General features: G+C 41.0%; 2 protein-coding genes across 2 annotated transcripts in view; one reads left to right on the top strand and one right to left on the bottom strand.

The window, feature by feature from the left end:
• Nucleotides 1–9,002, bottom strand: part of LOC145714920 (uncharacterized) — a 52,514-nt gene extending 43,512 nt beyond the window's left edge. Inside the window, exon 1 of the mRNA XM_081794451.1 lies at nucleotides 8,684–9,002. Coding sequence (XP_081650577.1) covers nucleotides 8,684–8,692 — 9 coding nt within the window. The 5' untranslated portion in view covers nucleotides 8,693–9,002. The remainder of the gene's footprint in view (nucleotides 1–8,683) is intronic.
• A 106-nt stretch (nucleotides 9,003–9,108) lies between these two features.
• LOC145714919 (centriole and centriolar satellite protein OFD1-like) overlaps nucleotides 9,109–17,020 on the top strand; it is a 32,846-nt gene continuing 24,934 nt past the window's right edge. Inside the window, 6 exon segments of the mRNA XM_081794450.1 lie at nucleotides 9,109–9,227; nucleotides 9,229–9,271; nucleotides 9,448–9,546; nucleotides 13,922–14,122; nucleotides 16,127–16,195; nucleotides 16,283–16,313. Of these exon segments, the coding sequence (XP_081650576.1) occupies nucleotides 9,148–9,227; nucleotides 9,229–9,271; nucleotides 9,448–9,546; nucleotides 13,922–14,122; nucleotides 16,127–16,195; nucleotides 16,283–16,313 (523 nt within the window). The 5' untranslated portion in view covers nucleotides 9,109–9,147.

The raw sequence follows: 17,020 nt of genomic DNA, 5'->3' as shown, positions 1-17,020 counted from the left end.
AATAGAACATACCATAATTAATAATCTTAGAAATAAAAAATACTCAGCTGATAGGATATCCTTCCACTTAGTCACATGCATTGTATTTTGTGATGGAAAAATAATAACTTGGGTCTGAAGTTAGGTTAGTTTTATCTTAAAGAAAACATAAATTTTTAAAATTAGAAAATAACTACAAAATAAAGTAAAATCAACCTTTTGGTTCAGATTAATCTCAGTTTTATAGGAGACTTGGTTTTAAAATTATCCATTACACAAATGTCGGGTTTTTTCCTGGTAAAAAAAAAATAAAAGTAACTCCCTAAATGGCAATTTCCACCTGACACTCTGAAGTCCCCAGACTCATAGTCTGGAATCTAGGTCCCATGTTGTTCAGGTTTGTTACCCCAACCTTCAGAGATCTTCGTTAAAAAAGTAAGGATATGATCTGCAGTAACAAAAGTTGAAATAAACCACTCATTGAACTTGTCCAGTTTTCAAGTACATGTTGTTCGACAGCCACATGTTCTTGTCTATGAGGTCAAGAGCAGCAGGAGCTATGAACTGGTCCAGGTGACGATGATCATCCTAGATGATAGTGTGAATAGTAGCATATTAACATTTCCAGACAGCATTGAGAACGCCACCATTTCATTGTGTAAATTCTACGCACAGTTTTCTGAGGGGCAGGTGGGGTGCATTTTCTGCTTTTACTTCATTTATTTCTGTCATGGGATTTACAAAAGATCTTAAGTGTTTTCACATCACAATCTGATTTTTAACTTGGTATCTAAAAATTAACAAATGAAACAGCCAACTAATAAATAAAATGTACTCAACAAACTATACAGATTAAGTTTTTAATTTCGCAAGAAGGAAGTTACCAAATTCAGTAACCACTGAAGAATGTGAAGAAAGAGTCAGTTAAAAAAAAAAGATTCTATTTTATTTTATTTTATTTTATTTTATTTTATTTTTTAAATTTTTTTAACGTTTATTTATTTTTGAGACAGAGAGACAGAGCATGGACAGGTGAGGAGCAGAGAGAGAGGGAGACACAGAATCTGAAACAGGCTCCAGGCTCTGAGCTTTCAGCCCAGAGCCCGACGCGGGGCTTGAACTCACGGACCGTGAGATCATGACCTGAGCCGAAGTCGGACGCTTAACCGATCAAGCCACCCAGGCGCCCCAAAAAAGATTCTATTTTAAAGACATTCATGTTTTTAGAGAAGACATGAAAAAATACCTAAGTGTCTTTTATGGATGAAGAACAGCAGTTGAGGTAGGCTGGAGCTGAAGAGGTGAAGGAGAGCTACAGAGAAGTGACCTTGGCATGGGTCTCAGGGCCAGCTGGGGTTGGGGGACATAGGGCTGCACTGGAACACGAGACAGCTGAGGTGGCACTCTTGAAGGCCTAGCACAGGCCTCTTTCAGGTGAATGGAGCTCACCTGACAAGGGACCTGGGAGAGGCAGGAGGCCATGCTCAATCCTGGCTGCGAGCAGTCACCTGTCTCAGCAGCAGAATACAGTCCTGTCAGAGTGGAGTGTCCTTTTTGTGGGCATCACCAGAGGAGGTGGTACTGTCCCACCATGGTGCAGAGTGGGAATTCTCAACCTGGAATAGTTTTACTCCTGTGAAATTCTCTATTTCCAAAAAGATTTTTCGAAGAACATTTCTGTTATGAGATGAACTGAATTCTTATGCTGAAGTCCTAACCTCCCCACCCCCAGTACCTCAGAATGTGGGCCATATTTGGAAAGGCAGTCACTGCAGATGTGGTCAGTGGGGGGTGGGGAGGGTGGGGTGGGGTTAGAGACAGCTCAGGGGGTTTAGAGACAGACAAGCACATAGGGAAAAGGCCATGTGAAGACAAGAGTTCTGCTGCTACAAGCCAAGGAGCTACCAGAAGCTAGGAGAGAGGCCTGGAACAGGTCTTCCCTAGCACGTTGAGAGGGCGCTGGCCATGCCTACACCTTGTTCTCAGACTTCTAGCCTCCAGACCAGTGAGGCCATGAGCTTCTGTTACTCTAGGCCATCTGGTTTGTGGTGCTCTGTTATGTGGGACCTGGGAGAGGCAACCTAATATTACCTGCTTGCTGTGGACACTGTTCCTGCGACTGGGCTGGGGGAGGGCTGCCAGTTGCCTTGGAATCCCCCCCTCCCCCTGTCGCACAGCTCAGTATATCACCATGATGAAGCGAATTTACTCCTTAGAGAAAGAGATTATTTTGTGCCTGGCTTACAGATGTGTTTTCCGTCACTTTACATGGATGATCAATCACGAGACTAGAAGAAAAATGTAAAAGAAAAATGCTCTGCCTACCACAAGGCCACAAAACTATATAAGCAGCCGAGTGCCACACGGCAACCATTGCTACAGAGACACTTCAACAGGAAGTTGTAATGAGCAGTGCACTCATATGGATGTGGGAAAAATAGTGGGGCAACAAACCACCTGACAGAGAACACAAATTTCTACATATTTTAGTGGCAAGATTTAAATAGTTAAAAAAGCATCATACACTGGACATTATGCATGACAATTCATTCCAAAATTCAATTCTTGTCTTGAAGGCCATGAAAGCTTATTTTGGAACTGGGGAGAAACACAGCATAGCTTGCCAGCAGTTTATTAGCAACATGGACAAGTACAGAAAGATGAGAGGGACACAGGGATTCTCAAGACTGTAGGTTTACTATGAATGGCAATATGTTCCCTCCTGAACCAAGCTTGTTTTTTAGAGGCATTACTGGCAACATGGAAGTTGGGTGGCATCACCAGGGAGGACAGCATGTGGGCACCAGTCAGTAGGTGGTGCAGAAGGTCACTGAAAACTGCTCTAGTCTCAGAGGCAGCAAGAGGACACAGAGGCAAAGGTCCTCCAACCCTCCCAGGTGTAAATGGATCTACTATGTAGATTACTAATGGACCTAGCAGAGACCCAGGACATCCTGCTACTCTGTGCCAAGTGTGTGTTGGATTTAAGGGTGAATAAATGACTCAGAGGATGGTCCCTTGCTGGCTTCTATCACCCTGTGGGACTGCAGAGCAAGCCTCATTTAACTGTGACGGATTCCAGCTACCTCCTCTGTTCAGATCTCCCCCCTGCTGTAAAATCACACCACACCCTTACAATTACAACAGCATAACAACACTTTATTGTTTATGTTCCGTATGCACTTTGGATTTTATTACGTTCCATATGCACTTTATTGTTTACGTTTCCATATGCACTTTGGATTCTGCTTTTCCAGCTGACAAAAACTCCATTTCAAAAACTGGATTATCGTGGTGGCCAAAAATTACAAAGTAAAAGCTTCCAGACATTGTCTTCAATATAAAACTCTTAATTAAATGAAAATAACACACATTTTTAGTACTTCATACTGAAAACCAAAAATGTATAACAAGAAGTCTAAAATTCAATTTTTTACTTAAACCTGACATTGTAGAAGAGAACACTAAGCTTGTCATGTTTTCCAGTATACTGCCATAGACATTTGGCTTTCTGACTATACAAATTACATGCTGTGATATGTCCTGTAGAATCCACTACTTGAATTTTCATAAGGAAACTGGAAGACCTCTAATACAAAATCATAATAACAACATCCTCATGACCAGAAAGTTTGGAATATTCAGAGTAAGGTGGGTCAAACTTGGAATGGACCAGTCAGTATTATTAACACTAATAATGGGAGAAATGAATAAAGGGTGATTTTGTCCTCTTATCTGAAGTATGTATGCTACAAATCTAAGTCTGCGAATGCAAGAGCCTAGGATATGCCTCCTCCTGCATTATTCAGAAGAAAGGAAGACATGTGGCCCCTGGCTGGCTCAGTCCATGGAGTGTGCAACTCCTGATGTTGCAGTTGTGAGTTCAAGCCCCAGGTTGAGTATAGAGATGACTTAAAAATAAAATCTTTAAAAAAACATTAAGAAATGAAGACACAATTTTATATTCTAGAAAAGATGAAAGAAATCATAATCCAAAAAGAAAGACATCTGAGATATTAAGAAGTCTTAGAACTAGGGTTAACAGGTTTGCTGAAGAAATAAAATGAAGAGAATGTGGGGGGAAGCAGTTGCAGGGGAGGATCCATGCTTCTGTGGCTTTTAGCACAACCAAAATCTGCACAGACGGACAGATGGGTGGAAGGATTTCTGTATGTACTTTTAGCACAGGGTCTTTGGAATCAGACAAAACTAGGTTCAGGTCTAGCTCTGCCACTTAATAATGTGACCACAAATAATAATAATAATGTGTCCTTAAATTCCCAATGTCCGTTTCCTCCTGGTGGGAGAGATAGACGATAATAGGTCCCTTAAACAGACCTTGAGGATTACACAACCTAATGCATGTGAAGCATCGGGCACAATGTCTGGCTCATGGGAGATGCTCAGCAAATGTGATCTAGAACAACATGGAGGAGCATATGCACAGGGAGGTGTGCTGACACGGCCTCCACATGGAGCAGCAATCTGGTTACCTGAGAGTCTCACGGACAAATGTCAGAGCCTAGGGCTAATTGAGCCACACTGAGAGTTCTGCTCATTCATATAGAACATCTGAAACATATTTCCTAATGAGCACAACCTTTGTTAAGGAAATCAAAGCACAGCTGGCACTTTTACCTCTGGACTTGGAAGGCCCATGACTGGAAGACAAGGCAGATGGAACATTCTTTTGGCACACTGAGGTCAATGGGATTTCAATGGGGCAGGAGTTGGCACACTGAAGCCTGCATGCCAAATAGCCTTGTCCATCCTTTCATTATGGTCTAAGGCTGCCTTTGGACAACAGAATGGCACAGTGGGACAGGTGCGACAGACAGCATCTGACACTTTACAGAAAAAGTCTTAGTGGGAAGATGACAAAAAGACCTAAACAGTAACAGTAACAAACACAAGCAGTAATGCTATAAAAGCTATGTAGAACCAGGAGAATCAGCACTGATTCTCAAAAGAAAGAAATTCTCAAGGGGCAGGGGGATGGGAGCTGGAAATGTTAACAAAGTCGACAATGATCTCATTAATTGCAATAGGTTTCACGGCTAGAGTGTGCCAAGGGAAGGGCTTAATTTCTTCAGTATGAACACTTAAGCAGCAGCAGCACACTATACACGTAGAAGGAAGCTAAGCCTCATTCCTATACCTGCAGAGTGTCAGTAAAGGGTGAGGAAAGGGGACTGAAGGAACCATAACCACATAAAGGTTATGTCGCAAACCGTCCCGCTGGGCAGAACTTGAACTGCCAAGAATTTCACAGCAGCTGAAGGAGTACTGTTAACTACTGGATTCTACAGGGAAAAACTGGAAGGTTACTCCTTTAATATTTGAGGCTTATTATGTTCAGGTGGTAGGCAAAGGGAGATGAATTTTAGAAGTCTGTGCTGTCTGATATACTCAAGTTTCTGGTGGGGGAGGGTGGATGTTCTATATCTACACCGTCTGATTTGGTAGCCACTGGTGGCTACTGTGTCTGCAAGACTGAATCTGGAACTTCATTTAATTAATTTAAATAGCTGCATGTGGTTAGTGGCTACTGTATTGGACAGTGTAGCTCTAGAACAGTGATTTGAAACTTTTTTTAAGCTTTGCAACCTCTTTCACCTTCCCTCCATCCACAAAGCAAGTATTACTTAGAACTACAGTATGTAATACAAATAAAGCAACTGCCTGTGTGTGTGTGGGTGTCTGCTCGATTTTCCCATCACCCAAAACAGGGGCCCTTCAAGCATCTCCAAGGACGACTAGGTCTCGAGGTATGGAGTAAAGGCTGCACACAACTTGGCAATGGATTAAACTGGGGAACTGAGGAAGCAGCAAGAATCAAGGATGTTCCCAAATGCCTGACTGAGATGATCAAGCAGAATATCAAGATGAGTCTATTTGCCAAGAAAGGAAATAAGAAAGGGAAAAATGAGGGATGAAACAACACATCAATTCTGAACATGCGGTGGTAGTCAGAACAGCATGCCCCACGGTTTCCACATCCTAATCTCAAAAACTTGTGGGTGCTAATGTATGGGCAGAGGGGAATGAAAGCTGCAGGTGGAACTGAGGGTACTCGTCAGCTGATTTCAAGATCGGGAAAGGATTCTGGATGAGCCAGGTGCACCCAATATAACTACAATGATCTTTAAAAGTGGAAAAGAGAGGCCCACAAGAAAGGTCAGAAGGAAGGTCATGAAGACGCCACGCTGGCGGGGCTGAAGATGGAAGAAAGAGCCAGGAGCCAAGGAACACGTGCGGCCTCAAGAAGTTGGAAAGCACAAAGAGAGCCACGCTTCCTGCCAGCCTCCAGAGGGGAGCACAGCCCTGAGGATACCTAGATTCCAGCCTAGGGAGGCCTATGCTGGACTTCTATGCTGCTACGGAACTGTAAGAGAATAAATTCATGTTGTTTAAACCGCTCAACTGGTGAGAATTTGTTTGGCAGCAGGAAACAAATGTCAAGGCTGAAAAGCCTGCAGGAATGAGAAAAAAGAAAATGCTCAAAGTGCTAGCAAAAAAGTCTCTATAGGGAGACTGAGGACAAAGGGAGTTCGTTTACCACAGGACAAAGCTTTCAAAGCACTGTGGGAAAGGCCCAAGGGAGGGGAATGGGAGACCGGTGGACTGGGGTGCCTCAAGGGGAAGCTACTTGGGGCAACTTGGGGATGATAATCTAGAGAACAGAGGCTGTTTTTGTCTCCCAGCACACATCCCTCATGCTTACAGCAGAGCCTGGCACATACTAAGGGCTCCACGCCTGCAGAGGGGAACTGTGTGGATGGGGGCAACAGCTGAGACGGGGTCAGGTAAAGCTAAAACACAAGAACAAGAGGCAGGCTGGGATTAACTAGACTCAATGCAGAAAAGAACCTCTTAAAGTTCTAGTGCTGAGGACTTCATGGCCTAGAGGCCTAACTGAAGTCTGGTCAAATGATTATTGCACCTTTGTGTGAAGCTGAAGTTGAGGCACTTGTGAATAAACCCTCCATGACCAGAGACTGGACTCTCACTGGGGGTAAAAACAGCAGCTGTCACTGATCGCTATGGTGACCTGAGCTGCTTTCGAGACGGACAACTAAAATTAACGTAGTGATAACAAAAAGCTCTGGACCACCCTGAACTGAGAGAGGGTGTATACATGATGTAAGAACTAGGGCATGAATGGGGTGCCTGGCTGGCTTCGGTTGAGCAGTGAACAACTCTTGATCTCAGGGATGTGAGTTCAAGTACAACACTAGGTGCAGAGATTATTTAAACCTTCCTAGCTAGTGGCCCCCAACCCTTTTTTATAAACATAAAAATGAAACCACAAATCTGTGAGGCTAGCATTAGAAGTGCAAAAGTGCAAAATGAATGGAAATGTGTCAAAGAAGAAAAACAAATGCCACCTTACACTACAATCAGGAAAAACCAGGGAGAAAGGTCACCTGGCACATAATAACAGAAGACATAGATCTGCTGAACACCAATTTTCTCAAAGAGCATGATTTTCAACCTTTTTTTTTTTTTTTTTTTTTTGAGAATGTGCCTGCGCACAGGGGAAGGGCACAGAGAGAATCTTAAGCAGGCTACTTGCCCTGTGCAGAGCCTGACCTCTCGTGTGGGGCTCCACCTCATGACTCTGGGATGATAACCTGCTACCCTGGTGCCCCAAAGAGCATGATTTTTTTAATTAAAAAATTTTTTTAGAGGCTGCCAGGTGGCCCAGTCGGCTAAACCTCCAACTTTTGATTTTGGCTCACGTCATGATCTCATGGTTTCATGGGTTCGAGCCCCACATCAGTGTCTGTGCTGACAGTGTGGAGCCTGCTAGGGATTCTCTCTCCATAAATAAATAAGAAAATAAGTAAATAAATAATAAATAAATAAATAAAAGAAGAAATAAAAATATTTCTGAACTGTGTTGGAAGGAAATGCTCTGGAAAAAAGAGCTAGTGAAGGAACTAAGGATATTTAAGCTGAGGTGGGGAGGGGAAGAACTTTCTGGGAGTGGGGAGTGAGAAACAGCAGGATCTTACCATCAAATATAATGCATGCTATCTAAAAGAAAAGAGATTCGACTAGGGATGGCAAATGGGTCACTATTGGTGAGCTGGTTCTCATTAACCAGTAGTGACTGCCAGGACCTGGTGCTGATTTAACATGGAGACAAGAAAGCTCTAGCAGGAGAGACAGCTGTAATCAATTATCCATATCTTCTGTGGGTTTGGGAAAGGGCAGTACCCTACTTGAGTGCCACGTACTTAACTCTGGACTAGACAGACCTTCCAAATCGCTCCAGAGCCGAGCCTTGGGCTGCTCCTTTGAGGTCACGTAGAAACTCCTTTGGGTCAATATTACTGAGCAATTCCTAACAATTAAAATAGAGATACCAGGCTGCTGGTGAAAGGACTAAACTCTTCCTTTCACAGGACAGTGCCCACGATTAATTTTCTAGCTCCAAATGACAACCGTATCGTTAACAACAAAACAAAACCCGGTTAGCTGAATGAATTTAGTGAAAGGCAAGACAAAGCCAAGCTCCTGAGCTGGCCGACGCCTGCCGGCCTAAACGCGATATGCCCTGGCCGGGTGGCCTGTGATAAGCTCAGCCGACCCGGGGCTGACCAGATCGGGCCCGGATGCCCCCCCGCGGAGTGGAGACACTGGGCCAAGACCCGCGTCACGCGTGACCCGAAATGTCCTTTGGAGCTCCCGCCCCTACCTGCTCCATCTCCTACCCACCCGGCGAAGCCGATTACGGAAACACCATCTCAGCTCCCTCTACAGACCCGTCAGTGCTCTGCAGCATCTTTGGGAACGCTCTGGGAAATCCTCGCGAGACTCGCCGCTGAGATCTCACGAGATGTCGGAGTAGCTTCCGGGCAGAGGAGCGCGCGGTAAAATGCTTGCGCCTTGACTCTCTGGGTAACTGCCGTTTGGTCTGGCGGCGTCCGGGAAGGGTGGGATCAGCGCTGGGCTCCACGAACTCCTGTCGTACCTTGTTTTCTCTCGTAGCCTCAGTACCGGCCCCCGCCCTCCAGTTGCGTGGGAAAGTCACGCGTGATCCGCGACCCCGCCCACCCGTGAGAACCGGAGAGAGAGGAAGTGCGTCTCTGCTGGTTTAGAGTCGAAAGCGAAGTAAAAAGTTCAGCTGTCTTGTTCTCGACTGCCCCCTCCAGGCAGGGAATGGGCTCAGAAGGCAGGGATTCCCCTCGTCCTGAGCCTGCAGCTGGGGCTGGCTGTCAACTCGGCCGAGACATCACGGGCGGAGGGGCGGGGGTTCGGGCGAAGCCCGCACCTGATGTCTCAGGTACATACACTGCCTCCTCCTCGGGACCGGCGGAAAAGGGGTCTCTTGTTTGCTTTCCTTATAGCTCCTTTCTTTCCCCCTCCTACCCGCTTGTCCTCTTAGGATTTTCCGGGAGGCCACTTGTCTGTTCTCAGAAATTCGTACGCCAGATAACCCATAACCTTTCTTTCTTCCAGTTCGCCATGCCCCCCACATCTGACGTGTTGAGTCAGGATGAACTGCGAAAAAGGCTATACCAGATGTTTAAGGATCGGGGTATACTGGATACGCTCAAGGTATCCCTTTTAGGTGTCTGTCACATAACTTTTCCAAGTGTAATCTGTAGCAGGTAGTTCCCATTTAAATACATCCAGATCTTGGGTTTTAAAAATAGGACATAGATTGTATTGGTGAGTTACATTTTTCTGCTCCTGTAAAACTCTTTGTTCTGGAACAGAAGTCTTGAAAATAGTTTAGAGTTTGAGTCGTGTTAAAAGAGCATATTCAAATAATAGGTTTACCAGACTGATATTAAGGTAGTACGGGTAACTTTATAAAATGAACACATTTTGGTAAAGTTGGACTTGGTTTATAAATCTAGCTTGCAAGTCCTGAATGACTAAGTGGTTTTGTAATAGTACTCCCTCTTGAATGAGGGATTTGGCATTCTACAGGAAACATTAAGTGTACTCCTTACCATAGAATAATTTGGGGAATAAGAAATTTCTTCCTTAAAATGGATTGAAATGCATCAATATTTGGGCAGAAAATATTAGTACACATTGTATGAACAGCAAGGAGTAGGATTAGCTCATGTTTTAATTATTGTGTACATTTCAAAAGTATATTTTATATTTAAAATGTCAAATTAAGGAAAAGTGATCTTTTTAAAAAATTTCCTCCCTCTTTGTTTTGGTAATTTAAACCTTTCATCTGAAAAATTAAAAAAAAAAACATGGAGAAAAAAAAAGGACATGGAGAAATGTCATCTGTAGTACAACAACTAATTCGCAATTGTGTATCTTTTTTTTTCTTTTAAGATTTTATTTTTAAGTAATCTCTATATCCCATGCAGGGTTCAGACCCACAAACCAGAGTCTCACCCTCTGATTGAGCCAGCTAGGCACCCCTCCCTTTCAATATCATATGGTGAACATATTTCTGTATCCTTTAAAGTCCCTGAAATCCTTATTTTCAGTGACACCAGGCTTGTCTGTGAATGTGTAACAATAGTAGGCCCCTGTTGAAGATTTACATTATACCCAGGTCTATACACATTCCTTCAATTTTATGTCTCATTTTTTGCCTAAGATAGGTTAAGTGGCATTACTGACCCAAAAGCATGACCGTTTTTAAGGCTCTTGGTATATCGGTCTTGCTCTAGAAAGATTGTAATAGTATATATTCCACCAGCAATTTGATAATGCTTAGCTCTCCAATGTTATGACATTTTTTAAGCATTAGAAAACCCTATTTCTTAAAAACTTTTTTTAACGTATATTTATTTTTGAGAGAAAGAACATCAGCGGGAGGGGGGCAGAAAGAGAGGGAAACAGAATCCAAAACAGGCTCCAGGCTCTGAGCCTTCAGCACAGAGCCCGACTTGGGGCTCAAACCTGGGAAAGGAAGATCATGACCTGAACCAGAGTCAGACGCCCAATCGCCTGAGCCACCAAAGCGCCCCAGAAAATCCTTATTTTAATATTCTTTTGATTGTTAATGAGGTTGCACATATTTCTGGGTATTCATGTGTTTTCTGTGAGTTGGCAACTCATGTTCCTTGCCCATCACCACCCCCCCCCCCCCCAGCGATGTTTTCTTAATGAATTAGAGGTCTTTTAGTAGAAACAACCTCTGTTCGATTTTTGCAGTGATACTTTATCTCGGTGTTCAAGTTTAATCTGGTTCTAAAAATCCTAATGTTATATTTTTAAATGTGGCCAAATCTATTGATAAATTTTTTTTGCTGATTGTTCTCAGTTCTTCTCCATTAAAAGAATGAATATTCACTTTTCATTAAGTTTTTTAAAAGGCTTTATTTATTTTTTTACAGTTAAATCTTTAACCCACTTGGAATTACTTGTTGTATACAAGGCATTAATACGCTTTCTAATGTGGAATGGTCCTTGGATTTCTGGCTATGGCATATTTTCGTTTAGTGTACTTCTGGATTCAATTTGAGGGTGTTTTATTTCATATTTGCAGTTACAATTGATACTGATCTATCCTTACCCTTTTTAAGCTGTCCTGGTTTGGGATTGGTATCAGGATTATGCTAGCCTTGTTCACTTTACAAATGTAGTGTATCTGCTGGAGAAATAGCGTTTCTTTTCTTGCAGCTGGCTTTTGGTTCTGTTATTCCAGCCTAACCAATGGCAAGACAGATTTTTACTTCCTAAATTTGAGCTCATTTTTATTTTCTCAGTTCAATGACTGTGGCCTGAGTGGGTTTTAATTCTTAAAATCCTTTGAATTTTTTAGTGGCCTAATTCACATTCCATTTAGGTGTTTGAAAAGAAATTGTATTTGCAATGAAGTACAAAGTCAGATCTCTTAGAGATTATCAAATCTTTTTCCTTACTTTGAGTCTACTCTGTTAACTTCTAAGAGAGATGAATGGAGGATTCACAAGTCTCTTCACAATAATTGTATCTACTTGTTTTGTAGGAACATTAATTCTGAATGGATTTTCCTCTTGGCATTGGCTGCTGGAGAGCCCCCAGCCAGTTTTGTGATTCCTTCCAGCAAGTGCTGGATGGCATCCTTTTGTGTTTGTTGTAATGCCCTTTCTTTTTTTTTTCTACCCTTATTTTACTTTCTCCTTCTGTCCCTTCTCTAAATTTTACCCTAAATCATTTTCTTAAGCTGGACCTATTTTTTTTCAATTTTTAAATCAATTTTATTATGACATACTTTTATGTAGAATAAATGATAGTTACTAAAAATTTACAGCTTAATGAGTTTGGAAAGAATACATAACATCTATGAAACCACCCTACAACCGAGATACGTTATTACGGTTCCATCGTCCTAAAAATTTCATTTCCCTCTGCAGTGCAATCCTTCCTTCCACCTCTGATCCCCAGGTGACTGCTAATCTGCTCTGTCAGGATGGTTTGCAACAACTGTGTATACATGGGGCCATCTTTTATATCGCTTTCACTCAGTGTGTTTTTGGAAGTTCTCTATGTTTTGACGTTTATGTTTCCTTTTAATCCATTCACCCAGTGGTGGACTTTGGATTGTTTGCAGTTTGGGACTGTAATTAATAAAGTTGCTACTAATATTTACAAGTTTTTATGTGGATGTATGCTTTCATTTCTCTGAGAAATAGGAAATTCAGTTTTTGTTCACCATTAATAGAACTTCTACTTAGAGTATACATGCAAATCAATATATTAAACTGGTGGTTTGATCTTTTTGTCAAAACTTGTATCTCACAAGCTAGACTAGGGAGCAAACATCAGAGTAAGTCGGATCTAAATATGTTATTCAGTATGTTATAAATCTAATTAAATCACCTCTAAATTTTACTGGTGGAGAATGCTATAATTTCTCTCGTTTTGTCTCCATTACTGAGTTGTACTAGATGAGGCAGGGAATGTATATTCTGTTGAGTATAAATGTCTTGTTTTATGGTGGGACTTCTATAGTCCTGTTCTGTACTGGTAATGATTTACTGCTCTACCCTCGAGCTGAAGGATAAAAGAAGTACAAGTACTCTGTTTGTTTCTTGTATTCTGTTAATATGAATTCATTAGATAATACTTCGTGCTGAACCCCATGAGTCTATGTGGTATACTCTTTTCTTTTAATGTTTATTTATTTTTGAGACAGGGTGGGGAGAGGGGCAGAGAGACAGGGAGACACAGAATCCAAAACAGGCTCCAGGCTCTGAGCTGTCAGCACAGAGCCCGACATGGGGCTCAAACCCATGAACTGTGAGATCATGACCTGAGCTGATGTCAGATGCCCAACTGACTGAGCCACCCAGGTGCCCCTAGGCACCGTACTTTTAAACTCAGCCCAATTGTGTGTTTCCAGATGATATGCAGAATATCACCCAGTAAACACCCAGTAGTCTGAATAATTTAGGGAATTTTGTTAAAACCCAAATAAATAATGTTAGTGTTAAAACCTTGAGAAAATGAACTACTTTGAACCATAATTTTCTTGCTTAGAAAATGTGAGAAAATTACTGTACTTCAGTGTCTTGAGATGTAAATACTGTATGTGAAAGTACATCTTAAAAAGTTTTTGGGTTTACTCCTTTCTCTTGCATATGTGATTTCCCTTTTGGGAATTCCACTTCAGACCCTCCCAACAGTTCACAGAGAGGTGAGAAATGGGCAGAATTGTCTCCTCTACTTGATATTCTGATTAAAAACTGAGATGGGCTCCTGGGGAAGTGAAGTTAGAATCTGCCTGTGTTCCGGCTAACCACCAGTTTAGCTCGGAAGCTGGTGAAAACAAGTTTCTTTTTCCAGAACCCCATGGGCTACTTGTGTCACAGGATAAGACCGAGTATAGGGGAAGGTTCCTGACTTTGGGTCCTGGACCTAGAACTGTTCTGGAAATGAGGATTCTAATTCATGGGTGAATCCTACCTCCAGTGGAGCAATTCTGCTGAAAACGTTTTCCCTCCTGTTTGGTTTTGGTTGTTTGAGCTAGACACAACTCCGGAAGCAGCTGATTCATGAATTGATGCACCCTGTCTTGAACGGAGAGCTGCAACCCCAGTCTGTTACAGTGGAAGGGAGTGCCGCTCTAACAGGTGTTTCCAACGCTCTAGTGGCAGATCACATGAAGAGCTGTGGCTATGAGTATTCACTTTCTGTTTTCTTTCTGGAAACTCATTTGGCCAAAGAAAAGGTAAAGTGTTTACTCTTGTGTTTTTGAGTTTTCTGTTAACAGCTTCTTTCTAGGTAATAATAAGTGCTGCATAATAGCTGAGTGTTCCTTAGCTAGCTAGGTCCATTTCTCCTTCATCTTTGAGTTCCCATCCTATGTTTGTTCTGTAATGGAACAAAGGAGTATTAAACTTGGTTTATTGTTACCAATTCCATGGAGGCTCCATTAGTCTTGGGTAAAATCATGATGTGCAGAGTCACTAAATGTTTTGGAGCTAGAATTAGTTTCCCAATCCATGTAGTCTGCTAAGATGCAGAGTTGCCATTTACATTGACTGTTGGAAGCTTGTCACCAAACTGGCGACACAGCTGGTGTCCTCTGCATTGCGGAGGAGGAACCATCCTCTGCAGAGGTGACATATTTTGCTCAAGGTCACATGATTTGTAAATATAGATGAAGGGCAGTAAACCTAGATCTCTGAAGTGTGCTCTTTTTACTAAGTTAAAGTCTCTTCAGATATTTATGTTCCCTGGGATTACACTAGAGTAGTGAAGGATACAATCATTTTTAAAAACCTGTGCAATGCTCAAATACTAAAACACCTATTTTTACCACTTTCCTAATTACTTTCTGTTCAATGGGAATGGTAGAGAAATCTAGTCATGCTTGATTATTTTAAGCAATCTGCCTATTTTTTTAATAGACTAATTTTTTAGAGTGGTTGAGGTTCAGAGCAAAATTGAGCAGAAAGGAAAATACCCCATGTGCTCCCTGCTTCCACACCTGCACAGCCTCCCCTACTAGTGACATATTTTATTACATACATTTCCGCAACGGGACCTACATGGTCACATCTTCTCTGCTGAAGTCCATAGTTTGACTCTTGGTGTTTTCTCTGTGTTTTTACTCTTTACCTTGTTTATAATTGTCCAAAAGTTTATATTCAGAGGTTTGAACAAAATAAGTACAGTATTAGTATCAGAAAATTTAAATATGCTGTATTCATTAATGACCAAATTTTATTAACATTAGGAATTCTTATTTGGTGTATCAGTTTTTTAAGTTTTTTTGTTTTTTGTTGTTATTTTTTATTTAAAGTTTATTTTTGAGAGAGAGAGAGCACAGGCAGGGGAGGAAGCAGAGAGAGAGGAAGACAGAGAATCCCATGCAGGCTCTGTGGTGTGAGCACAAAGCCTGACATGGGGCTCGAATGCATGAAGCATGACATCATGACTTGAGTTGAAGTCTGATGCTAAATCAACTGAGCCACTCAGGTGCCACGGTTTTTTGTTTAAAGTAAGCTCTGTGCCTAACATGGGGCTTGAACTCATGATCCCAAGAATAAGAATTACATGTTCTACTGACTGAGCCAGTTGGGTACCCTTAAGTTTCTAATTACATGTCACAATTTTGCTTATTGCCTGAGTAACAAGTCAATTACATAGCTGTTCCAACAATACTTAATCCTGCTCATACACTTAAAGGTTTTTATTATAAAATGCTGTGCAGAATATTTTCCTTAAAGGAAAACCATATCAGTGTTCTGAGGGAAGTCCTAGTAAATGATACGTATCGTAGTAGAAATACAGATTAAGAATAATTACCCAAATTGTTTGTTTAAAACTATTTTAGATATGCTTTTGTTAGTCATTATTGTAAAGACAGTGAAACTTTATATTTTGAAGCAGTAGTATTTTAAAAACTTTATTGCAATTGAAATTGCATTTTTAATAAACCCTGGAATTCACAGATGTATTCATTGTTTTGTCAGATTTGAGTGTTTGTAATCTGTAAGGCATTAACCATTTCTATAAGACCCGTTATCTTTGATATGAATAGTTGGAGGTTAATTCTGTGATTGGGAAAAATATTTTATCCTTGTGACTTGAATATGTTTGTTATCAGTAGTATAAGGAAATACTTCAATTTTACATTGTTAGAATTATTCTTATACTTTACGGACATCATAATTTATCATTTAAACATCAGTGTAAAAATCTGTCTACTTAATTTTTTTCCCTTAAGGCATTTACTATACAAAATATATTACAACTCCTCAAAATCAACCCTGAATCCAGTCTCTACAAATCACTGGTAGGATTGTTTAGTTTTTATAACCTGCTTTGGTCTGTTAATTATAACTGAACCGTTGAGTAAAGGTAAAATATTTTCTTTTAACAGATTTCAGGATTTGATAATGAAAACAAAACAGGTAGGAGCCTTCACATATGTCGAAAATAGCAACAGTTTTTACTGTAAAACTCTGAACGTAATAATCTTGAGGGGTAAGAGTAGGGAATTTAATTTGAATTTGATTTTCTATGCTGTGACAATACCTTACCTTTTTTTTTTTTTTTTTTAAGATTTTATTTTTTTAAGTAATCTGTACGCCTAACACGGGGCTCAAACTTAAAACCCTGACATCGGGAGTGGGACACTCCTACCAACTGAGCCAGCCAGGTGCTCTGATACCTAAGCTTTTAAATAAATAAAATGATTCATCTGTTTTGACAAATGTAGATCACTTCTCCAAATTTCAGTCATCTTAATTGCTCTTAGATACTCAAAAAAGAAACCACTACCACTGTAGAACCCAACAAATGATTTGAAAGTTACTTTTTGTAAAGATACCCACTGTTGGAAACATTTCCACACACACAAACTAACAATGTTAAGGCTCTAGGTATCTTTGTATCCTAGATCTCCCCCTTTATAAAGTACAAATCTATAAAGTACAACTTAAAGATTATTAATATTTGCTTAAAGAGTGAAATAACTGATTAGTAATAAGTGTTACATAAATATTTTTTATTAAGTGTTGATATGGGCCTGGTAAACTGCTTTAATTTTGGCCTTGATAAGAACCATCCTAGAGGCCATTCTGTAACTGCCACGGGTACAGACTGTGGGCTGGACTTG

This window comes from Panthera onca, chromosome Y, assembly GCF_046562875.1.
Source record: "Panthera onca isolate mPanOnc1 chromosome Y, mPanOnc1 haplotype 2, whole genome shotgun sequence".
Lineage (NCBI taxonomy): Eukaryota > Metazoa > Chordata > Mammalia > Carnivora > Felidae > Panthera > Panthera onca.
The sequence above is the reverse complement of the archived record's forward strand: the minus strand, read 5'-3'. Positions and strand labels throughout refer to the sequence as shown.